This window comes from Mustela lutreola, chromosome 13, assembly GCF_030435805.1.
Source record: "Mustela lutreola isolate mMusLut2 chromosome 13, mMusLut2.pri, whole genome shotgun sequence".
NCBI lineage: Eukaryota > Metazoa > Chordata > Mammalia > Carnivora > Mustelidae > Mustela > Mustela lutreola.
This window is the reverse complement of record NC_081302.1, coordinates 57,746,698-57,772,521: the sequence shown is the minus strand read 5'-3', so window position 1 is coordinate 57,772,521 and position 25,824 is coordinate 57,746,698. Positions and strand designations below refer to the sequence as shown.

The following is a 25,824-nucleotide window of genomic DNA, read 5'->3' as shown; positions in this document are numbered from 1 at the left end:
GCCATGCATTGTATCAGTGTTGGAACTAAGACCAGCACTCATATCCCTGGACTCCCACTCTAGGGCCTTTTGCACTTTCCAAGTTGCTGCAAGTCAGTAAACAATTGCAGGCCAAGTAAGAAGTATTACAAGTACTGTAACATCTCACAACTACACAATGATTTTAAAGTTTATGAAGTGCCTTCACACAAGGTCTTGCATTTTAAACTTCTTCTCTTGCAGTTAAGTGATATTTTTTTTAAAACCCAGATTTTCCCTTCTAATTTTCACTTTCATCATCCTACTTGACATCAATTTAACTTCAACCTTGATTTTCTGACATAGCCTGATAACATTTCCATCAAATTATCTGAGTCTTATCAGTGATAACTCAGATTCCTTAGCTTGGTGAATAAGACCTATGTGAATTGGATCCACTTCACCTAACCTTGCTGGGTAATGATTCATTAACTTCCAGTGGAAACCTCTGGATACTCTAGTTATTACTGACAACCATAAAGCCCACCCTACTCATGTGTAATTTCATTTCTTAGGTTGATCACACCGTGTGGAATACCTTCTCTATGAACCAACTGAAATCATTTTCTTCTTTCAAAGTCTACATTAAGTCTTATTCAATCCATTTTTTCTGATTAATATAGCCCACACTTAACCATTTTCATTCATTATATAAACATTTAACACATGCCATGTGCCAGCTGTACACAGTGCAAAGGGTACAACCACCTAGCACAGACCTTACTACCAGCAAACATCTCACAAATTAGTATAGAAACTAGGCAGGTAAACAGTTACACTAGAGGGGGCACCTGAATGGCTCAGTGGGTTAAGCATCTGCCTTTGGCTCAGGTCATGATCCCAGAGTCCTGGGATCGAGTCCCACTTCTGGTTCCCTCAGAAGGGAACTGCTCAGTGGGCAGTCTGCTTCTTCCTCTTCCTCTGCCCCTCCCCCTGCTTGTGTGCTCTCTCTCTCAAATAAATAAAAAAATCTAAACAACAACAACAAATCAAACCGAACCAATCAACCAACCAACCAAACAAACAAAACCAAAAGAGAGCAGAGAATAAGTCCTTGGTGGGGTAATGGTAGAATACTATGTGAACATAAAGGAAGGTACTCTGACTAAAGGAGGGAAGAGATGCTTAGGGAAATCCTCCCAGTGAAGATGCTATCTGTCTTTTCAATTCTGTACTTCCCAAGTTTTTGATACATTTCCCCATGATTTCTTTTTTTTTTTTTTTTCCCTAACAAATTAAATTTCTACTTTTCTAAGACTCCTCTGCCATCAGAAACTATACAGGTCTCCTCCATAAAACATATTTCATTCCACTTCTACTAATTACTCAAGTCTTAGTTCAAGCCCCATTCCTGCCCCAGTACTCTCTCATATCTATGAACTACTGTCTGTACCATTAATTGGGCATAAATTCTATGCTGCCTTATACCGTTATTTAAGGTTCTGATTTTATGTGTAACTCATCTTTAGAACTTGATTAAAGGTCTTAAAATGTCCTAAAAGACTTGCACCAGATCATTCAGGTTATTAATTCTCTACAGTATCTAGAATCATATGCAAGTTATAGTTATTTATTTCAGGGTTTTATTTCAAATGTATTGAATATTAATTTTTATAAACTGTACTTGAGTCATTTTAAGTATTAATGACCAAATATTTTAAACATCTATTACATGCAAAGTCTTCCACCAAAAGCCTTCAGAAACATGGGATTAGTAACAGCCAAGGTCATAGAACCTCTGAGTTGACAAAAAGCAGGAGAGGCCCCCCCATCCCCCAAAAAGAATTAGTCATTCCTGTACTCAGCAGATAAACTTCAACTAAAAGATGAATGAAAAAACTACAACAAAAGAACTGGTGGTGAGCAGTAAATCCACATAACTGTGTGGGTATTATTTTTATAGAACAGGTTGTAAATGTAGAAATGTAGAACACCTAAAGAAATGTAGAAAGAACATAACAAAAGTTGAAAGGGACAGTGGGATAGGAGATTGGAGGTAGTGTTAGGCATGTTGATTTATACATCTTTAATAGCCTGATTCAAAGGTAGTAATTTAACATTGTAAATCAAGTTACGGACTAGACATATTTTAACAGTATAAATGTTGACACTAAAATAAGGAAATACGTTATAAAATAATGAACACAATCAATGAAAATCAGGTGGTTGGGGAGACTGAAAAGGGGAAAGAAGTGGAAATATGCTACTTTTATCATTGCTGTAAGTAAGGAGTCAATATACCGCACGTGGAAGTAGAGGATTATGGGTATATTATATAAAGTGATAGTTATTCAAGTGGCTTGCCTTCCCCTCATAGCACTTATCCCAGGGTAATTTTACATTTACTTACATGATTATTTGATGCAACCAGAAGGTAATCAATGAAGAGGATGGACAGGGTCTCTTTCGCTCACTATTACACCCTCAATTCCTAGCACTGTGCTCAAAAGTATGGTCAATTCTTGTTATTTATGACTGTTTTGTTCTATAAAAATCTCAGTGAACACTGAATTATCCAACACTGAGCCGTTGCTTCTAGGAAAAATCCAGGGTTAGGTTCTAGGTCTCTGCTCTCAACAGTATCAGCAACCAATCACTACACAATTTTCTTTTATACGTGTTTCTATTTAAAGACACTTTAAAGATTTTATTTATTTATTTTTGACACAGAGAGAGAGAGAGCAAGAGAGGGAATACAAGAAGGGGAGTGAGAGAGGAAGAAGCAGGCCTCCCGCTGAGCAAGGAGCCTGATGTGGGGCTTGATCCCAGGAACTCGGGATCATGAGCTGAGCCGAAGGCAGACGCTTAACCACTGAGCTACCCAGGTGCCCCTAAAGACACTTTAATATATATTGTTGATTCATCAATATTGAACAGACAGCCAACAACACTGCAACTCATGCCTGAAGGAAGCTTAACCAACATATATGTTTTTTGTCTGTAAGGCACAGGCCTTCTTCGTGCTTATGAACACAAGACAGCACTATGCCCCAGGGGGCTCTTTTAGATAGCAAAATCACCAGCAAAAAGCACAAAAATTTTAAAAACGTGGCACTGAGAAAAGAATGAAAACAGACTGAGCAAGGGGCTGTTGTTTACAGTATGAGAGCTGAAATAAGAAGGCAGAGCATATCCCTTGTTGGATGTCCACCAGGAGCGTGTGTTTTCACCATCCTGGTCATTAAGGACCAAGAGTCGCCCTATATACTGCTTTCCTGCGTACAGTTCACCTATTATAAAAGGAGAAAGAGCTCTCTCTACGGCTCTGAAAAATTCTGCATATCACTGAGTAAAAAAGAAACTATAGGGGCACCTGGGTGGCTCTGTTGTTTGGGCACTTGCCTTTGGCTCAGGTCGTGATCTCAGGATTGTGGGATTGAGTCCCCTATCAAGGCTCCTTGCTCAGCAGGGAGCCTGCTTCTCCCTCCATCTCTCCTTGCTTTTGCTCTCTCTCCCTCTTTCTCTCTCTGACAAATAAATAAAATTACAAAATGGTGAAGTACAGCACAGGGTACTGCTTTGGGGGTCAGAAATAATTTTAGCAGTTAGGTAAACTTGCACCTATGGCATCCATGAACAATGAGGATCAACTATAATTGTAGAATTGAATTGGATGTTATCATCTCACAACAAACATTTGTAAGTTACTGGTTATTAGTGGGTGTTTCTTTTACTATTGTGATTCTGAACTGTGCAGGTTGAGGAATTTCTATGAAAACTAAATAAACTTAATAACATGTCTGACTAATACACATACCTGTATGGACTTTCTTCTTACTTAAAGGCAGCTTAGGGAATTTTGGAGGTAAAGGTCTTCGAAGTAGTTGTGGGTGCTCTTGCATTTTAATGAATAATAAGCACTGTTTTTCACAGTTATTAATTAAGTGAGAGTTGCAAACATTTTGATTATGCTTGAACTGTTGCTGAAAAATCATTCATTAGAGTCTAGACTACATCTTAGTGAAAATCATTCTGTGCTGATATTGTACTAAGTCCAAGCAGAATTCCTATAAAAGAGAGGATAAGAAAGAAAATTCTTTAAAATTTCTAGAAAGAATCTAGGTAAAATTTAGGTTTACAATTCACACAGAATCTTAACATACATATACTATTACCAATCAGGATCATTCTAAAATTTCCCACGTTAGCAAAAATATTCAGCCTGCCAGTATTATATCTTCTAGTAAATACTGATTTTCCAGAGCAGTAGAAACAACACTCATTTTTTCCCTCTACCTTCAAAATGTTATCACTTCACATATTTGGAAAAAGATTTGGTCAAAAAGATAAGCAAGTCCCTCCGTGACAGCCTCTTAAGACCCACAATACCTAAGCATTCACAAGTAAGTTGTTTTCTTTCTGTAATAATGACTTGTTATAAACTGCAGCCACTACTAGTTGGGTTATACTATTTAATCAAAAACTAAGATGATCTTCAATCTAATTAGATTTTCCAGGATCTCTATCCCAATTAGTACTATTTAGAAATGATGCCAGAAGATGGACCCCCAAAACATGACCTTAGTTTTCAGGGCAGCATCAAAGTGCCTGACCCATCTCTCTTCCCTTGACAATCCAGAAGGGAATGCTTTGGAGCTGCATAAATGGGCCGTTTTATCCCTAATAGATAACTTTGCACACAAGGGCTCAAGGTATTATCCCTGTTATTACGTCCACTTGATGCTGGCAATTTTCCTTCCATAGTATCAGAGAATACCGGTCCATCCTTTAAGGCAATCCGCTGCTTCTCAAAAGAACTGGCTTTTCCTCTTTCCTCTTTGCCTCGGAATTTAGGCAGCAAGATAATGGTCAATGGAGGTGGTGGGTCTTCCCGCGGGAAGCACCTAGGTTACCCTCGTCCCCTGGCAAAGCGGACAGAGGCCACGGCGACTGGCCCTAGCAACCGGAAGCGAGAATACCGCCCCGGCCGCCCGACTCGCAGGCGCTAGAGAGGAGGGCGGGGCCGGGCGGGGCCGGGCGGGGCGCGTGCCCGAGGAGCCTCCGGGAGCGGGTCCCGCCCCTCGGCTCGGCTCCGCGCGCGCGGAGCCCACTGGCCTTTCTCGGCCGCGGCGTCCGGCTGCCGGGAGGCTGCGCGCGGTGGGGCTGGAGGAGAAGTCCGCTCCGTGTGCACCTGCTGTACGGAACCCCGTGGTGACAATCGTTATTACTATTTTCATTCTTAATGACAATGACCACTCTTACTTATTTACTCTTCTGGATCACACGACTTCTCGAGGGGCTGGGCTGGCCGTCTTTAATGCTGCCCTTGGGCGCAGCCGGGTCCCGTTGCTGATTTTGTAGTACCCCCCCCCCACCCCCCGCGAAAAGCGAACGCTTTTCTTTTCTTTCTGTTCCTTTCATGCAAATTGTTTTCTCTTTCTGAACCTTTCAAGTTTCTGGATGAAGAGAAACTGAGTAGCAATAGGGACATGAAGGGTCCAAACGGGTTTTAAAAGAACCCCGTTTCTCACTGTTAACCGTGATGTGATTATCATAGTATGGCTTGTCTCCTCTGTCACGGTGTTGATGAACCTGGACAGACAGTGGTCGGTACATCGTCTGTGTTTGCATGTGTGTGTGTGCGTGTGTCTCTGAAGATTTGAGGGAGAACGAGTGTGAGAAAGAACTCATCAGGTAGGTGTGTAAATCCCAGCTCAGAAAGTAAAGCAGATGGAGCTTCCTCCCAGTCTCGTTTTTTACCCCTTAAGTGCAAGTGTAGGAGCTTTAGGAACAGGTGTTGGAAGATGAGAGACTTAAGTATAAATCTGCCCAGCTTTGGGGATCTTTTAAGATTTAGTCCTTAACCAAGTCTTCCTTTTTTTTCTCCTTAGGAGCAAGCATATATTTTAAAGCAGTTAATGAAAAAAGTGGAAAAGTAAAAAAGTAATTCATCAGACTCTGGGAAATAGCAGCTTGTTTTTCTTTAGAGTATTATTAGCACATGGTTTCTTTTACCTTGTAGGATTACTGAGTCCCAATGAGACTGTGGCGGCTGGCGTGGATTTATACCACTTTTGCCCGTGTCTACTCCGCAGATTGATTAGCCTCTCAGAAAAACAAAGTTGACAGCAATAGGCAGATATGATTGCTAGGTTTTGTCTCAAATAATATTTGTTGTGCATATTTTGTAAGCGTGAAAAGTGTTTGTTTTTAGGCATAAAAATGTATATTTTGCATACTTAATCTGTGTTTCAATATTTAAATTGAGTCAGGTTCTTGTGTTCTCAAAAGTTGTTGGAATAATGAGAACTATTGAGATGTACTTTTACTGAACAATGCTTGGCCTTTAAAATTTATGCTTAGTGACTCATGGTCACAATCAAGGCAATGTGCTTATCAATAATTTAAGGAAAAAAATGCTTTGTCATATATGAAGTCAGGTACCAGACTTCATTTCCTGCAGATCTCTTCTAGCAAGTATCTACAGACAGAATCTTGGGCTGTTTAATATGGAAACGATGTACAAATGTAGACTGGATTAGAAAACACAAATCACATTCAATTTGGATTATTTTAGTATTTTTATTTCACTTATTAATTTTTTTTACTGTTATTGAAAATGTTACTACCTCATTTTTTTTTTTTCCTTTAAAAAGAAAAAAAAAAACACACATGTCTCTTTAAGGACTAAAGCTCCGTCTTTGACTTGAAGGGTCTGTCTTACCTGTTGTACAGTATGGTCAGCCTCTTTATTTGTCCCATTAGCTTTGCAGTTTTGGCAGAACCATATGATGAAGCTTGTGAAACTAAACCACAACACTTTGGTTCTTTTAGCAGATTGTATTAAGGAAGCCAGAGCAATGGTGAGCCAAGGTTATACACATCCTGTGTTTTTGTGCTTTTTTTTTTTTTTAATGCTGCTAAAAATGAGATAAAAGCTTATGCAAAAGCAACCTTAGGCACCCCAAAGTTAATGCTATTGATTTTCCTAATGCTTGGGGAATACTTGGGGGAATCTCAGATTTGCCTGTTAGGTGAGAGGACACAGCTCTGCTGGAAAGGTGTATATTTTCCGTATACCTCTCTCCTCTTTCCTTTTAAATATAACAGGTTTACTGAATTGTTTCATTAGTGTAGATTTAATCTAACATTTTACCATATGGAAATAACTGCAGTAATTTGTATTTTTATGCTCATATTAGTTTTTTGGAGGTTCTTTTTAAAAATGAAGAGTTATTTTTGTGTGCACGTTGGTTAAACTGTTGAGTCCCTACAGTAACCCAGGGCACCACAGCGCTTTTGAGAAAGAGGTATTTACTTGGTCTGAATTTATTCAATTCTATATACAGTACCAGGAAACGTCTTACTCTTCACCAGTCACAGTGGCTTAAATTTATAGATTTTTTTTTGTGTTTTCATGCTACAAGAGAACAGTTTTATATATTTTTTAAATGTTAATAAAGATATTTTGAAGCTGCTTTTCTTTTTCTCATATCTGAAAGCTTCATTTCTGTTCTTAATTATTTTAATTATTTCTGGCCCGTTATTTAGATACTTCTTTTTGTCTTTCAGGATGGTAGTTATTTCCTTTTCTTTGTTTGAAGTAGAGATTCATCCTGAGATTCATTTAAAAAAATTTTTTTTACTAAGGAAATGATTTTAAAATTGTTAATAAGAAACTATCATGCAACCTACATCATAGAATTTAAAAAAAAAAAAACTTAAAAAAAAATTCCTAGGGACGCCTGGGTGGCTCAGTTGGTTAAGCAGCTGCCTTCGGCTCAGGTCATGATCCCAGCGTCCTGGGATCGAGTCCCAAATCGGGCTCCTTGCTCGGCGGGGAGCCTGCTTCTCCCTCTGCCTCTGCCTGCCATTCTGTCTGCCTGTGCTCGCTCTCTCTCCCTCTCTCTCTCTGACAAATAAATAAATTAAAAAAAAAAATCCTAAGCATAATGAAAGGACAGTGTCTGTTTTTAAAAGCATATTCATGGATTTACTCATTCATTCCAAAGAGATTTATTGGAAACCTACTATGCATAAGATACTTTGCAGGTGCTAAACTGTAAGCTTTATTAAACAACTTATAATGATTCATTTGAGAATATATAATTTTAGACAGTGAAATGAAATTTTAAAGCATTTTCAAAGGCTTTACTTATCTATTAAGTACTTGAGGTTTTTAAAATTTTTTTTAACTTTTTTTGTTTTGTTGTTTGGGTAGAATAGTGTTATTTATTTACACTACCCCGAATACTTGAAAATCGTTGTGTATTTCCTTTGCTTTAGTGATGGTTTTAGACTGCTTATCTGCACCCGGGAGATATTAGATATCTATGTATATTGTGTGACTGTATCCTTCACCAAAAAAAGGTAAAAAATTATTTGTTTTCTTTATGTTAGGTTGACTAAGCAACCTTGCCTTTGGTGCTGTGAATGATGAAATGTCAATGTTGGTTACTTACTCTGTGGGAATGCACTGTTCTTAGCTTTGATTTTGCTTTATCTTACTCCAGAATTACCATGCTAATTGCACATTTTATATCAGCATCAAATTTCAATCAAAGGCCAGGTAACACAGCTCAGCTCCTCAGGGTTTAAATCCCTGGCTGCCCTTTCTTAGTTCTCTGCCCTTGGGCCAGCTGCTGAGCCTAAACCCTTTGGTTTCCTCACCAGTGAACTTGGGGTAAAATGGGACCTAACTCAGGGTATTGTGAGGATCTAAAGCAATAATCTGTGTCTAGGACTTAGTTTTGTGCTGTGTACAATGAGTCCTCATTAGATGCTAATTATTAGGAAACAAATGGCCCAAGTGTCCTGTCTGCATTGTAACTGCTTTATGTGATAATAGTTGATGATTGGTGAATCCTGGGCATTTAGCCATAAAATAGCGCACCTAGTTGGCTACCATTTCGGGCATGGCAGAGAACCACCTGCGGCTCTCACATTGTAAAACAGATACGTGCTGTAGGTTGGTTCCTGCGTTCTGTCACATAGATCTTTATGCCCATCTGGGCTGCAGAGGACCTGTGGGACAGCTTGTACCTGAAAGTGTCCAAGTCAGTGATGTAAGTAAGGAGACCTCGATTCGTCCTCCACGTGAGTCGAGTCTAGGAGCTAATGACTCCATTGATTGCATTGGACCATATCCATGGGGAATCTGAACCAGTGGCCCAAGGATGATAGCCGCCCTGTTGTCAGCATCCTCTGGGCCAGCTAGCTGGTGAGCCTAACAGCAGTGGAAAAGGCAAAAGGGCTACGATGTGACCCTCCTTTGAATGGCTAGAGGGAAAGGTGTTCCAAAAGCACAGAATCCTTCCCAGGTGTTTTCTCAGGTGCACGTTCATCTACTGAGACTTTGGAACCGGCAGAGAGCTGATCCTAAATCTTTAAGAAATATGTGCCATGCCCATAAAGTATATGAGTCCCATGCCCACCGTTCAGCCCTCAAAAAAGTCATGTAGTATTTAGAACCAAAGGTGAGTCGAAATGCTTGGCGTTAACACTGTTCCCTCTAAGGCGCAAAGCAATTTATGACGTTAAACATTGTGATGACACTCTTCATTCTAAGATGCATAGCAGTTTATGACCTTAAACAGTAACCACGGTGGCTTTGCTCCTCAAACCTATCTTTCTGGTTTCTGCCCACAGCCCTAAGTGCATGCTTTACCTTCCGTGTAACAAGGCTAAAATGGTGCAGGGGGACCAAGGTAGGGAAGAGCACAAGTTGCCTGGACATGTGATGGATGCATCATACTCTCTGTGTTGGTGAGGAGCTTGCATTTCTTCCACCTTAGCTGGACATGTAGAACGCTGGCCTACTGTCTCAGCATCACTCCGTGGGTCTAGCACGTTCTTGACAACCCTTCAGGATTTTGACAACAATCTCAATCCCTCACTCTTAAGTTCTGATGTCAGAGATTTTATCAGGGTTGAGATAAGGAAGTTCCAGACGTTGCCTCTCTCCTCACCCTGTCCCAGGGAGTGACCCGCCTTGGTGGCATGGAGAAAATGGCTTCATGTCCTCCGCCAGGTAGGCCAGGTGAAGTAATATGGTCCAAAAGAAGGAGATGTGGTGTCCAGCTCTAGTCAGGGGCCATGGGGAAGACAGATTGTGGTTCTTTACTCTTCCTTCCCCTGCAGTTCCAAGCAGAACACCCACACTTTTATCTGTTTGACCTATTAATATGGCTCTGCTTAAGACTTGCTTTAACGAAAAAGTTCTGTAACCACCAGAGATTTGCATGCAAACCAGCAATCAACATGAGACTTAGTCTGTGCTCCTGCTTCTCATTGGATGGTACCTTGCTCTGAGCCATGGGACCTTCGCATGCCATTGCTCGTGTGGGTCCCTTCCTTGTATACTCAGGAACCCCAACACCCCTTCACTTAGCAATGTACCCAGAATCAGACCCATGAGGAGATACCTGGAGTCATCACTTCTTTCAGCTAGAGCTAAAGAAACCAGAACCTTCCCTCCTTCCTTGCTCCTTTCCCCAATACCAGACTCTTGGCATTAAAAAGGATTTCTCTCAGTGGATCTGTAACTTGGTGTATCACTTTACCCAAGTGATCCTACTTGGGAGGAAAAAAAAGCATCTCATCCTACATACTCTCTCTGGTTATTCCCAGTACATAGTTGCAAAACACTTGGTGTCCCCAGTGCAGGTAAAAGGGAGATGGCACTAATGGGCTCAGCTTGAAGTGATTGATCACAGGGATTGAAAGTGGATCCATTAATATAACAATTCTGGCTTGTCACCATTTATTTAGTAGAGATTATTTAGTTAGGAACCAGAAGGACCAGTTTTGCTAATCCACTGTAAAATGAGCTGTGATGAATTACAGCAGTGTGCTTTTTAGATCCACACCTGAGGACTAGACTTGGTCTGGTGTTTCTTGATACGTATATCTCACTTATTGATCCTTATTTTCAAGGAGAAAAAGTCATTTCGAAAATGAAGCATTTTCCATAATTTCGAGCTTCAAATGCTGCAAGGACGTCCTATAGTAGTAGAGGTGTGGATTTTAAGAGCCCAGAATTTTCCATGAGTTATTGACATGAGCTGGCTGGAGGATAAAAGAATCACACACGGGAAGGGCTCAGGCTAAAATGGAGGGAAGGACTTTACTGCCTGCTTGACCTCTAGACCTCTCTCAAATGACCTCTGTCCTTATGAAACAAACACGCAAAGGCAAACGAGCACCATTTTAGTAAGAAGAATAAGTGAAGGAACAATAGCACACACATTCCGGCCAAATAGTAGCCCTCAGATGGCCATGCACCATGTGGCTGGTGCAGCCCTCCACCATCGCTCAATCCCTGGCTTGCAGCCTGGGAAAGTAACACCTGGCCCTGCCCAGTCGTTCCACCTGGCTTGGTAGGACAAGGAGACGCCCAACCCTAAGGGTAAGGGATGTGTTTCCCTTTCCAGCAAGGCCACCAGCAGTGGTGACCCCAGGGGGTGACTGGGACTGGGAACAGAGAGAGACCTGGAGTGCTCCAGGGGTGCCAGGAAGTCCAGGTGCAACCTGCTCAGGACCCAAGGCTGGAGAAGCCTGGCGGTGGTTCGCCGCCCACCCCCCTTCCCCCCCACCATGGGGAGAGGCACTGGGGACACAAAGCCAAGAGACCAGGAAGCATCCGCTTTGTCAGAAGACCAGGCCCAGCTGCTGAGGGGCAGGGGGCAGGAGCCCCAGAGGCAAGGAGGAGAAGGACAGTGCCTTTCCCCAGGAAAGTCTGTCTCTCGGGAGCCTGGGCTGAGGTGCCCCCAGGAGAGCATGGGGTGACCATATCAAGCTGATAGGCACCTTTCTTCCAGGTACCACATAGCACCTGTCTGAAATACAAGGGTCAGACTTTGGATGGGATTGGGGTACAGCACAGGAGGTTGGTACCAGAGAGTTCATGCAGCCTTAATGAGAGAGAAGATCAAGACCCTATCTCTTGACACCATACATGCCCGTTATAGCAGTTTTATACTGTTTTTTTTTAAAGATTTTATTTAGGGCGCCTGGGTGGCTCAGTGCGTTAAGCCGCTGCCTTCGGCTCAGGTCATGATCTCAGGGTCCTGGGATCGAGTCCCACATCGGGCTCTCTGCTCAGCAGGGAGCCTACTTCCCTTCCTCTCTCTCTGCCTGCCTCTCTGCCTACTTGTGATCTTTCTCTGTCAAATAAATAAATAAAAATCTTTAAAAAAATATAAAAGATTTTATTTATTTAATTGAGAGAGAGAGAGACCGAGCCCGAGAAGGGGGAGGGGCAGAGGGAGAAGCAAGTCCCCCTCAGAGCAGGGAGCCTGAGGCCAGACTCTGATTCTGGAACTCCAGGATCATGACCGGGGCAGTCACTTAACCAACTGAGCCACCCAGGCAATGGGTGTGTTTCCTGAGTGTGTGTTCATGAAGTTTATATAAGAAGTATCATTACTGAGTCACTCCAGGACAGCTCTAGGTTGAATCACTAAAGGAAGATTCAAGAGAGTTGTTGAGGTTGTCTGTATTTTCCATTTTGTTTCTCAAACTGAACTGGGACTCAGAGAACTGTGTCACCTCAGGTGGCTAACTTCTGTGAAGCTCAGTTTCCTCACCTTGAAGACTCTTTCCATATTCCTGCTCTATGGTTCTATTACTGATTTCTATTCACGAGCTATTATTGATCACTAACCGTAAGTGTAGCCCAATAATTATTGAATAGCTTGACATTTCCCACATAAACCAGTCTTGGAGTAAGAATGTCTATAATTCTACTTGACTTTCTAGTACTAGACTGGGTGATTTTATTTGCTATAAAATAATATCTGTTAAGCTTGGTGGATGTTAACACTGAGTTTGGTATTTCCTCAATTTAATGAACAAAAGTGTGTGTGTTTTATGAGTTTTGATCAGCTCCTCCTTCAACTTTCATATTTTTAATTGAGTATTTCAATATCAAAGTCATTAATGCTCTTGGGAAAAAATAATAGAAAAGTATAGGAAGTAAATGTCTTCTCTCCCAAACCATTATATTTATTATATAATATAATTAATATATATTAATATAGAACATATAGTTAATGTATACAATTTCATATATATTAAATAATTTATAATATATAACTATATATAATTTTTAATTAAAGAGATTACATTGCCTATATTATTTGATAACTCAATTTTTTAAAAAGATTTTATTTATTTATTTGACAGACAGAGATCACAAATAGGCAGAGAGGCAGGCAGAGAGAGGGAGAGAGGAGGAAGCAGGCTCCCTGCAGAGCAGAGAGCCCGATGTGGGGCTCTATCCCAGGACCCTGGGATCATGACCTGAGCCGAAGGCAGAGGCTTTAACCCACTGAGCTACCCAGGCGCCCCAGGTGACTCAATTTTTTTCATTTGTTTTATCTTAGACATTCTGTGGGACCTTATTTATAGACCCACTTTATTGTTTCCAATCCAGCCTTTTCCTGTACAGGTTCCTGCCCAGGTGTTGTTAAGAAATACTGAACTAGGGGTCATGAAACTAGTACATGTTTATTGGAGGAAAATCAGTTATACAAATAAACAAAAAAAGAAAGAAAAACTTCTTGTAATCCTTTTTGTGTAGAGATAACTATTATTAATATTTTGATATATATAACTAAACATATTATATACCTACACATATACATATGTACACATATGTGTTTTAATTTAAAAATATTGTATCATTGCTATTTTATAGCTTTGTTGTTTCTTTCAAAAATATAAGATTTTTTTTCCATGTGGCGTAAGCATTTTATTTATTTATTTTTTAAGATTTTATTTATTTATTTGAGGTGAGAGATCATGAGTGGCAGTTTGGGGGCAAAGACAGAGGGAAAGGGAGAGAAATAAGTAGATTCCCCTGCTGAGTGTAGAGCCCGACACTGAGCTGGATCCCAGGACCCTGAGATCATGATCTGAGCTAAAGTCAGATACTTAACTGTCTGAGCCACTCAAGTACCCTTGGCATAAACATTTTAAAGCTTTTTGATAAAATGCCCCCTATTTGTCTTCTAGAAATCCTGATTTAAGTTCCCACCAGCTGTGTGTGTTTATTTCCCTTCAGGGAGCTAACTTGTCCTGGGAATTAATCATTTTTTAATCTTATTCTGATAGGTAGAAAATAACATCTTATTTTAATTTGTGTTTGATTATTAATGAGCTTAAATATCTTATTCCTCTATTTATTACCAAATATGATTATAAATGATTTATGCTAGTCTCTTGCCTATTTTTACATTGTAGTGTTTATTGTTCCCTCCTAATGATTTTTGAGGGATCTTTGTATATTTTGGATATGTAATATACCCAGTTTGCCTACTTTGGCTATTTAAGATAAGAGGTAAAATGGTTACATATTTGGGTCCATAAGCCAAACAGACATGGTTTGAGTCCTGGCCTTACCACTTACTAGTTATATGACTTTGGTCAAATTGCTCAACCCTTTAAGCTTTTGTATCTACATCTGCAAAATTGGGGTAGTAATGGCACCTATCCCATAAAGAGCTGTGAAAATTCAACGAGAATGTCCTTAAAGAGCTTTAGCATGGTGCCTGGAGTATTGAACATGCTCAGTCAACTTTTTATTTTTCTCAGTGAAAATTCAGAAGCTAATAGTAGAAAGGAAATGTCACACCATGACCATTATTATTATAATTGTATGGGAGAGTGACTTTGTTACTAAATTATACTAAAATGGAACTTGTGCTCTTTAAAAATAATCATAGGTATTTATTTATCTATACATACATCATATGAACAGTCATGAAGGTATTTTACATATATGCATACATATGTATTTATAGATGTATATATGTGTATGTCTATATATGTATGTTATATGAATAGTCATAAAGTTACTTTATACTTGAGCATGTGTAGTTTGTTTGATTGGTTAGAAATTGATGCTAGGAATTACAGTTGTTACGTGGCTGCCAGTGCTGAGGTGGACAGTCTCCTACCCATCCTAAATCATAGAAATGTCAGATAAAATATATAGCTGAGGGGTGCCTGGGCAGCTCAGTCAGTTGGGCATCTGCCTTTGGCTCAGGTCATGATCCCAGGACCCTGGGATTGAATCCCTTATTGGGTTCCCTGCTCTCTCTCTCCCCGACTTCTGCTCACTTGCTCACTCTCTCAAATAAACAAATAAAACCTTTAAAAAAAAAATACGTAGCAGAGATGAGCAGAAAGGGAAATAAATCCTCTTTTGGAAAGAAAAAGAACTCAATGGCAGTGAAGTCAGGTCAGGATGAAGCCACGGCAGTCCACAGAGATGTCTAATTTGGACATGGACTTTTAGAATCAGGCACTAGGTTTGTACCATGTACATGGGGAGTGGGGAAGACTCTCTAGTCTGTAGCAGGCAGAGAACTGAAACAAAATACCCTGCATAGTGTTGAGAGCCTCGGCTGTGGTCCTGTCCCTGAAAATAGAAAATCCGCACCCTGGCCAGGAAAGTAGAGGGGCAAGGGAGTTCTCTGGGACCTCTAATAAGAGCACTGATCTCTCTCCTGGGGGCTCTACCCTCATGACCTAATCACCTCCCATGGGCCCCATCTCCCAGTATTATCACTCTGGGGAGTAGATTTGTACGTACAAAATCTGAGGGCACATAGACATTCAGGCTATGGCAGCCAGTGTCCTAGTTTGACTAAAGAAGAAGCTGGTTAGAGAAGGCTGCCAACGTATGTCTGAGAAGGGACTCAGATTGTCAGGATCTGGAAGCAGTAGAGAGCCCCTGAAGGATTTGGAGCTGGGCGTCTCCAGGATCTGCATTAAGAGATAAGTCTGAAACTGACACCAAGTTACTCTCTTAATTTCCAAGGGCTAGTGAGAAGAGAACCAGCTCCGAATAAATCATGAGTTCGGGCAACATGAAGGCCAAATGATGTCTGGGCTGCTATAGTTCAAAAGCAAGGGCAGCAGTGAAGCGCTGATCTCCTGAAGAACACAGTGGGTAGCACGGGCAGGGAACAGAATAACCTGCGGGGACTGACCCCTGCTCACAGGGCAGCGGGTGATTTAATTCCAGAAAATCACCGCTCTCCTCATTCAAAGACATACCTCGATTTTTTTGTTTTTGTTTTGAATTTAATTTTTAGGCTAATTTTTTATTTATAGGTAGGATTTAAGCGCATTAGCAGTTTATCTAAGTGCATTAGCAGTGTTATGCTTGCTTATTGTAATAGAAATAGTTAGACAACTCTGGAAGTCTGCGATCATTTTCCAGGTATTTATTCATGTTAGAGAAATTCTGGTCCAGTTGATGTCCCTCATTTCACAGTTAAAATATAAAATGGGGCGCCTTGGTGGTTCAGTGGGTTAAAGCCTCTGCCTTCCACTCAGGTCATGATATCAGGGTCCTGGGATCAAGCCCCGCATCAGGCTCTCTGCTCAGCAGGGAGCCTGCTTCCTCCTCCTCTCTCTCTACCTGCCTCTCTGCTTACTTGCGATCTCTGTCTCTGTCAAGTAGATAAATAAAATTTTTAAAAATAGCTTAAAAAAAAAAGATATAAACTGAAGCCCAGGAAGGTGACTTGTAGTAACAGTAGCTATAATAAAAATCTTTTCTCTATGAATGCTGGCACTTTTGGGGCATATGCTGGGTATTGGTCATTATGCTAAGTGCTCCCCATGCTGCTTCTCATGTATGCCTTGGAAGGACGTTAGGCTGAGGATGCTGTTTACTTTTATGTTGATGAAGAAACATAGGGCTTCCAGGAATCCAAACTTACAAAGTAAGTAATCCAAACTTACAAAGATCATAAACCAAGGAACCAGGTTTGGGATCGAAGCCTTGGTAACTCCAGAGCACATGCTCTTAACTGTTTTGCTCCAGTGGCTTGACCTGGCCACTAGAGCAAAATGTAATGTAAATGTAAATGGCCATTTACTCGGGTAAATGTAAATGCAGGATCTCCTGATTTGTGTTGGATATTTTCTACCTCACCTCAGGCCTCCATATCTTTGAAAGCAGACAGCTGAAACCACCAAGTAGTTCAAGATCCCACTGCAAGAAAAATGTTCCATTAGGCACATCTACTATATCAGAAGTTCAGAATGTTTAGTCACTTCTTTTTTTTTTTTTTAAGATTTTATTTATTTATTTGACAGATAGAGATCACAAGTAGGCAGAGAGGCAGGCAGAGGGAGAGAAGGAAGCAGGCTCCCTGCTGAGCAGAGAGCCCGTGGGGCTTCACCTCAGGACTGTGGGATCGTGACCTGAACTGAAGGCAGAGGCCTTAACCCACTGAGCCACCCAGACACCCCATTTAGTCACTTTTTTAATTTCACTTGAGAAAACCTTTGACTTTTCATGGAGTCCCTAGGATGTTTTAATTAGATATTTGGTACATCTTTTATTTTCTCTATTTATTATTTCCCTTATATTTTCAGGTTTGGGGACCAGATATTGGTCCCATAAATAGTTGTTGGCACTTGTACACTTGTATGTACTCTAGAGGGACAAAACTTGATTTAAGAAGTCTTTTCCAGAAGTACACACAAGTAGTTCCACAAAACCTGGGTATAAATTAATCAGTGCTGTAAAACTTTAAAATTAGGGCTACTTTTCTCCTTTGAAATCAAACATCCTCTTCTATAATTGATTGCTTGGTCTAGATTGAAAATCTATTGAAGCAGTTAACCTTTTTTTTTTTTTTAAAGATTTTATTTATTTATTTATTTATTTGACAGAGAGAGAGATCACAAGTAGATGGAGAGGCAGGCAGAGAGAGAGAGAGAGGGAAGCAGGCTCCCTGCTGAGCAGCGAGCCCGATGCGGGACTTGATCCTAGGACCCTGAGATCATGACCTGAGCGGCTTAACCCACTGAGCCACCCAGGTGCCCGAAGCAGTTAACCTTTCTGTTTGATAATATTATTAGCTGTTTTAGTTTATACCTTAGCTAAGGTACTCACTTGATAGACCATAATATTAATGTTAAATCCGTTCTCTACATACACAGTACCTGCACCAGGAGGGAGAAAAACCATGCAGAATGCTTTATATTCACGATCACTTAATTATTCATTACAAAGGGGGAAAAAACACTAGCTTTACAGTGGAGGACCATGGCAGACCTCAGGTGCCCCATGATACAATGCGCTAAAAAGGACACATCACTTATGTGGCATTCCAGCCCAAAGTGTAGGTCTGATTTAATAGTGAGGAGACAGATAAGCCCAATGAAAGACATTGTATGACTAGCTTTTTTCCAAAATGTCCAGGTGTTGAAAGACAAACTGAGGAAGTACCTTAGATTACAGGGGACTAAGGAGACATCACAACTAAATGGACTATGGGATCATGGATTGGGTCCTACTCCAGAAAAAGAACAGAAATAAGACAATGTGCTAAATTTTTAAAAAGTCTGTGGTTTAGTTAGTAGTGGTGGATCGAAGCTAATTTGATGTTGCCAGTTGTACCATGGTTATATAAGATGTTAACATTTTAGGAGGTGGGGGAAAGGGCATATAGGAATTCCTGGAACTCTTTTTGCTCCTTTTTTTGTAATTCTGAAATGATTTCAAAATGAAACATTAACTAATTCAAAGAAAAATATTTTTGAATATTTTTTTAAGTGTAATCACTAGCCATTAATGTTGCTTAGGCCCCACACCAAATTCCCCTCAAGCAGCCTCTCTTCCAAACCCCTAGCCCGCTGTTTTATACACTCTCCTTTCTTTTATAGCCCTTCCATAGCTCCTTCTGCAAACTCATTCATTGTGGAAATACAGATAGTCAGAAGAATTTGCACAGGTCCGCCTCCCAACACCTGTGACCATCTCCTCTGCTTTCTCTCCTGTCTTCATGGATGAGCTGTCGCTGCTCCTTGACCGGCCAAGCCCCCCACTTGTTCACTAAAGCTCATCCCTTCTTATCTTTTCAAGACATTTGCTCCATCACATCTTCCCTCTATCTCTTGCATGATTTTTTTCCTCTTTCTCTGAGGGGTAATTCCCAGAATCATAGAAACATACTGTTATTTTTTTTCCACCTTAAAAAAGACATTTGAGGGGCGCCTGGGTGGCTCAGTGGGTTAAGCCACTGCCTTCGGCTCAGGTCATGATCTCAGGGTCCTGGGATCGAGTCCCGCATCGGGCTCTCTGCTCAGCAGGGAGCCTGCTTCCTCCTCTCTCTCTCTGCCTACTTGTGATCTCTCTCTGTCAAATAAATAAATAAAATCTTTAAAAAAAAAAAAAAAGACATTTGAGGGACGCCTAGGTAACTCAGCTGGTTGTGTCTGACTCGTGGTTTCAGCTCAGGTCAGGAGCTCAGGGTCCTGAGATCGAGCCCCATACTAGGGGCTCCATACTCATCATGGAGTCTGCTTGTCCCTCTTCCTCTGTGCACGCTCTCTTTCTCTCTGATAAATAAATAAAATCTTAAAAAAAAAAAAAAAAAGACAGTTGAGCCCACACCCCCTTGAACCAGTTTCCACATTTCTTTTCTTCCCTTTACAACAGATCTTTTGAAATTTGTTTATAGTTTCTGTTTCCAATGTCTTCCCTCCCATTTTTTTTTGGGAAAAGAGTCCAAGAGGACTTTGGCCCCACATCTCCACCAAACTGTCCTTACATGATTACTGATGGCCTCCATATTTCAGTGGGCAATTCTCTAGCCTTATCTTACATGACCAGCAGCAGCTTTTCAGAGATTGGTCCCTCTTTCCAACTTGAGATCTATCTTTACTAGGCCTCTAAGTCATCACAGGCACCTGATCTATTTCCTATCTCTCTGAGCAGTCCTTCTTAGTATACTCCGCTGGTCCCTCTTCATTTTCCTAACCTTTTATGTTGGAGTGCCTCAAAACTCAGAGCTTGGACCTCTTCTCTTCCTTATCTATATTTGTTCTCTAGGTGATCTCCTCCAATCGCACAGTTTTAAATACAATCGATGACTTCAAATTTAACCCCACAGTGTGGGCCTCCAGATACCATAGGCCACTGCCGGCTCAGTTCTCCTAAGTGGGTCCCTAATAGGCACAACCAGTCTAAAACAGCTTGTGCTGGTCTCCACCTTCAAGCCTGTTCTCACCTAGTCTTTCCACATCAGCTAAAGCAGACATCATTCTCTCCCACTGGCTCAGGGCAAAGGCCTTGAATTCCTCCTTGATTATTCACTTTCTTAAATGCTGCAAAGAATCTGTCAGTAAATTCTTCCAGCTCTACTCTCAAAATATACACAGAATCAGGTGACTTCTTACCGTCTCCACTGCTGAGACCTTAGTCCAAGCCATGCCTGTCTCACAGATACTTGCAACAGCCTCCTTCTGATTTTACTGCACCCAGCTTTCTCTCCTTTGGTTTAATCAGGAGACTTCCTTCCCTGCAATGACTTCTTACATCCCTTATGATAATAGTCAACACCCTGTGCGAGCAGGCCACTCTGACTTCATCTGCTCCTCCTCCTCTCCAGCTTTGCTCATCACATTGGCCTTGCAAACAGGAGGTGCACCTTTCCCTCAGGACCTTTGCATTTTTTCCTTCTGCCTGGAATCTTCTTACTCCAGAATCCGCAGGACTTACTTCCACTCCTCACCTTCAGCACCCTTGTCTCTCCTATTTCAGCTCAAATGTCACTTTCTCAGTAAGACCTTGCCTGGTAACCTTATTTAGAATTTCAAATCCATACCACCCTTCTCTGCCTAAAGGAGACACACACACACACACACACACACACGCACACACACTTCTATTCCCCCTCCCTTATTTCATTTTTTCTTCCTAAGATTTATCACTGTCTAGTATATTGTATACTTTGTTATCTTGTCTATTGCCTGTGTCTCCCAGCAAGGATGTAAACTACAACAGGTCAGGAACTTTTGTCTGATTCGTGCATGACTGTATTTCCAGTGCCTCTGATAGTACCCAGCACATAGGAAGTGCTCAATAAATATTTGTTGAAAAAATGAGTGAATGGATACATGAGTCTGCACCAGAACCTCAAATTTTGGTACAATGGGCTTTGAACCAATGGAATATTCCATGCCTTGCAACAGCCTTCAGCAGCAATTTGCCATGGCATGTAAATTCCTAACATTTCCAGCCTTCTTTGGATTAATGCTAGGCATCCAGTATTAACCACACCAGGGATTTTCCCCTCGTCTCCAGCTGATGATGATGCCGACAATGGTAATAACATAGGTCAAGCTCATTTCAATACCTTGCATAATTCGTTACCAAACTCTCAGTATAATTTTTACTGTCAAACCATTCGTCCCATATGTACAGTAATAGTCACCATTTTCTCACCATTCTTAAGTCTTTCAATTGTCTCTCTCTTCACCTCCATTATAACTGGATGTCTCCTCTGTCAGATTATTTCAACATTCTTGAGTCTTTGCACCAGTTACACAGGAGAAGGTTAACCATGTTGATGACTCTCCCATAGCTTCCTTGTTTCTGTACAAACACAGCAAACCCGCCATAGCCCAGAGGCTGTAAGTTAGGGACGTAAAATGTAATTTTTAAAAATTCATTAATGACGGGCACCTGGGTGGCTCAGTGGGTTAAGCCTCTGCCTTCGGCTCAGGTCATGATCTCAGGGTTCTGGAATCGAGCCCCACATCAGGCTCTCTGCTCAGCAGGGAGCCTGCTTCCTCCTCTCTCTCTCTGCCTGCCTGTCTGCCTACTTGTGATCTCTATCTGTCAAATAAATGAATAAAATCTTTAAAAAAAATTCATTAATGATATTTTATTTTATTATTTTTTAAGATTTTATTTATTTATTTGACAGAGAGAGACACACACACAGAGAACAAAAGCAAGGGGAGTGGGAGAGGGAGAAGCAGGCTTCCCACTGAGCAGGGAGACCGTGATGTGGGGCTCCATCCCAGGACCTTGGGATCATGATCAGAGCTGTAGGCAGATGTCTAAGATGCCTGAAGGCAGGCATCTCCATTGACAATATTTTAAAAATCAGATGATTTCACATAAAAATTCAGACTTCTGGTTTCTCCTGAGCAATCAAGTTGGTATTCTTTCTGCTACTACCTGTGGACAAGGCTTCTATTTTTCCAGCTGGTGTCAGTTTCTGTCACTTATACCCAGCCCACATCACTCCAGTTAAGCACCTGCCTGGTCCCTGTAGGTGTTTGAGATTGACTCAAACCACAGGCAGGAAAATGACTTAGATGAAAACAACCCTGTGTTCCCATGAATGCCATCTACTAGGGTGGGCAGAGTTGGCACACATTCTGGAGCCTTGTTTTCCTGAACACTTAGAAAATGAAAGTTTTTAAATTCAGTAGTTTCAGCAAATCTACTACCAACAACAATTTTGGAGAGTTTCTGCTTCATTCATTCTAGGGCCTTTTTTTAAAAAAAAATTATTATTCTTCATTTAAAAATATATTTTTTGTTTACCTTTCATTTATCCTTCATTTCTTTTGATTCAAACAAGGAAGGACAGGGACGCCTGGGTGGCTCAGTTCGTTGAGTGTCTGCCTTCAGCTCAGGTCATGATCTTGGGGTCCTGGGATTGAGCCCCACATCAGGCTCCCTGCTCAGCAGGAAGCCTGCTTCTCCCTCTTCCTCTGCCTCTCCCCCTGCTTGTGCTGTCTCTCTCTCTCTCTCTGTCAAATAAATAAATAAATAAATAAATAAATATATATTATCTTTTGAAAGAATAAATAAACAGAAAAGGACAAGGAGAAAGGAGATGAGATGACAAAGGATCCTTCTCCTTCCCATTTCTCATTCCTCTGACTGGAGTTTGTGAAAGACTAGGAGGCCTTTGAAGGCTAAACCCTCCCGGTGTAGACAGCTGACACCGCCCTCTGGAGAGGTGGCAGGAACCACTCAACTACTCAGGTTAGAATGTGTGACAACTTGGGCCTATTTTGTTGCATTTTCTGGCTACTATCTAATTCATCTAAAAGAAGACCTCTATTTGCTGGTTAGTAAGCAATCAGCCTTCATCTGTCAAAAGTTTGTTCCCAAAGGACAATGAGAAAAGCAAGTGAATTAAATGTCACGGAGGTTCAATCCTGTTTACTTTGGATCGGAAGCAAAAAGGCAGGATGCAAAATGTCAGGAGGTAGGCTATGAACTCTGTAGGAACAGAGGATATGCCTGTTTTATCCACCTCTGTAGTCTCAGTGTTTTGTAAAAAGTAGCATGAATGAGGAAAATAGTGAATGAGTTTGGATGTTGTGATGTGGCAGGTAGAAACAAGTTTTGAGATTCTTCTGGGCACTTCCAGGGTCTTGACAATGGAAGGAGATCTTACCCATTATTGTAAATGGAAAGAGATTATTGATATTCTTGTTGGGTCCAAGAGACTTCATTTTGAACCATTTCCTTTCCCTGAATAGGATTTTTCTCAAAATGGACAGAATTTAAAGTGCACATGCCTTCTCCTTTATTGATACTTAACATTTACTGGACAGAAAAATAAGAATAAAATATAGTCCTCTATTATCTAATACAATCTAAAATAATCTGAAATCTAATCAATATTATCTAAGCATATTCCATTACATGCCAAAAAATTAATCAAACTGGCCTGTCTTCTTTTTCCCCTCTTGATGTTGGAGGTCAGTCCTTGAACATCTGCTCCTTTGCTTCTCAGTGCTTCCTCCTAGAGAGCTGACCCTGACTTGAAGCTTTAATTCTCTCCATGCTGATGAGGCTCAGATCTGTGTCTTCTGCCTTGACTTAGCCCCACAGCTCCATTACGTAGCTTGCGTTTTGCACCGGTGAGCAATCTTGAGCATTTTCAGTGTTGCCTTAATGCCTTTGTGATCCAGTGGATTTCCCCCACGTCTTCCTAAAATGTCACACTTCGACCCAGGACAACCCTCTTCCCTGAATTCCCTAGCTGCTTGACCTCAAAGTCATTCTTGACTCATTTTCTCATTTGTCCTCTGCACATAGCCTCGGAAACAGTCTTGTGTGTGTCTCTTGCTTCTGCTGCCCATTGCTGCCACTCCGGCTGGCACTGTTGCCCCCTCCCTCTGTGGTTGCCATGGCCTCGTAACCCTTCTCCTTTTTCCTGTCACCGTCCACCCCATTCCGTCTGTCTGCCACCAGAATGATCTAATGCAGCCCATCCCGTTGTTTACTCTCTAGCACTTACATTTCCGTGATTCTCTGTACCTTTGTTTGTTTTGTGTCTTAGACACAGTACAGCCTTCATTAAACACAGTAAATACTTACTTCATAAAGGAGTGACTGAAATATGGAAACTGTGTCATATGAATTCACTGAAGCTACTCTGTTTGGCCGACTCTGCAGAGAATTAGCAGCTGATTCATATTTCTATTTAAGGAATGGAGAACTTGACCAGAAATATTTTCATAATGCAGCTGCAGATACACAGTAAAAACAACAACTCTTCTTCTGGGCCTCAGTTTACTTACCTTAAAATGGAATAAATGCCACTCACATTATGGGGTTGCTGAAAGTATTGCATGTGATGTGCCCTAGCACTGGGCACTGGTGGATATGTAAGAAATTTCAGGTGAATTGTAATAAAAAAAAAAAGATTGTTGGAATGAATGAACCTAACCTGATATAATGATGTATTTCAGTATTTTCTGTAGATCACAACTTACACACTTGGATTCAAGGGACATTTGGCACTAGCTTGGACCACTGTGTTAGCTGTGTTAGCATGCCTTCTCTCATTTATTCTTCAAGGTAGTTCTGTGACATAGCTAGTATTGTCTCCAGTTGACCAGCCAAGTATAGGGGAAACGCCTGGCTCAAGATCTGACATTCACAGGGATCAGAATTTGACGCTAAGATTGCAGATTTCAGGTCTTTTGCTTTTCCTGTGCACCATGCTCCTCAAATATTCTTCTTGCTAGTTTTGTTGTTTTTATTTATTTTAGCTTTGCGTAGCTCATAACTTTCCATTGTAGTGCTTGATTCACACATTCTTTCTCTTCTATTCTTTTTTTTTTTTTTTAAGATCTTATTTCTTTGAGAGCGAGAGAGAGAGAAAACAAGAGAGGGAGCATGAGAGGGGAGAAGTCCGAAAGAGAAGCAGATTCCCCGCTGAGCAGAGAGCCCCAAGCAGGACTCAGTCCTGGGACTCAGTCCCGGGACTCCAAGAACGTGACCTGAGCCGAAGGCAGTCGCCCATCCAACTGAGCCACCCAGGCTCCCCTCTTCTATTATTTTCTGTACACTTATTTAAAAAGCTTTGTCCTTGTGTTTGTGCTCTTGGTGGCTAGAAATGCCTCAAACCCTCAGCAGCCAAAGCCTATCTGTTTACAAAAGTTGAGGAAATATTGTCTTTCCAGCCTAGGAAGCTGAAGGTAAGTGGCCTACCTTCCTTTCAGCCTGCATCTGTTTTAATGACTCTGCTAGTGCAAATGGGTTGTAAAAGGCCAGTGAATAGCTACAGCATTGTTATAAACTAAAGTTATGCAAAGTCTCTACTTTTGAAATGGTCATCGCCTGCATTGTTGGCTAGATTCAACTTTTTAAATTTTTTAATACTTAAAAATAGTGCAGGGACAGCATTTTTATGTACTGGATGTTTTATGAAAATCAAATTCGCAGCAAGGAACAGCCCACTTCCTTTTATACTCTACCTGGCAAGACAAGCCATAATTAGCTTTTGTTGCACTGTGATCAGAAAGGGGTAATAAAATTAGCCTTAAATATATGTAAAAATCAGTCTTTATAGGGCCGCTGCATATATAAATTCTCTGGAAGATCCCTCATGCTTAGTGAATTTTAGATACATATTTTAAAATTCTAATTACTTTTGTTCTTTGGTTTAACTTTTAAATCCCACATTGTTTATGGAATCCATTTACCTCAACTAATTAAATATTTATTGGATTTGTACTACGAGCAATGAATTGCATGAGGTGCTCGGAGAGGGCGCGTTTGCTGTACTCCACAAG

General features: G+C 41.0%; 2 protein-coding genes across 3 annotated transcripts in view; one reads left to right on the top strand and one right to left on the bottom strand.

Moving 5' to 3' along the window:
• LRRC63 (leucine rich repeat containing 63) overlaps nucleotides 1-5,038 on the bottom strand; it is a 42,978-nt gene extending 37,940 nt beyond the window's left edge. Inside the window, exons 1-2 of one of the 2 annotated variants that reach the window (XM_059144810.1) lie at nucleotides 4,690-5,038; nucleotides 3,776-4,025 (exon numbers count right to left, since the gene is read on the bottom strand). In XM_059144810.1, the coding sequence (XP_059000793.1) occupies nucleotides 3,776-3,953 (178 nt within the window). In that variant the 5' untranslated portion in view covers nucleotides 3,954-4,025; nucleotides 4,690-5,038. The remainder of the gene's footprint in view (nucleotides 1-3,775; nucleotides 4,026-4,689) is intronic. The other variant, XM_059144811.1, reaches the window with a different exon arrangement.
• Nucleotides 5,039-5,046: 8 nt separating this feature from the next.
• Nucleotides 5,047-25,824, top strand: part of LCP1 (lymphocyte cytosolic protein 1) — an 84,803-nt gene continuing 64,025 nt past the window's right edge. Inside the window, exon 1 of the mRNA XM_059144809.1 lies at nucleotides 5,047-5,154. The gene's annotated coding sequence lies outside the window, so the exon portion shown is untranslated. The remainder of the gene's footprint in view (nucleotides 5,155-25,824) is intronic.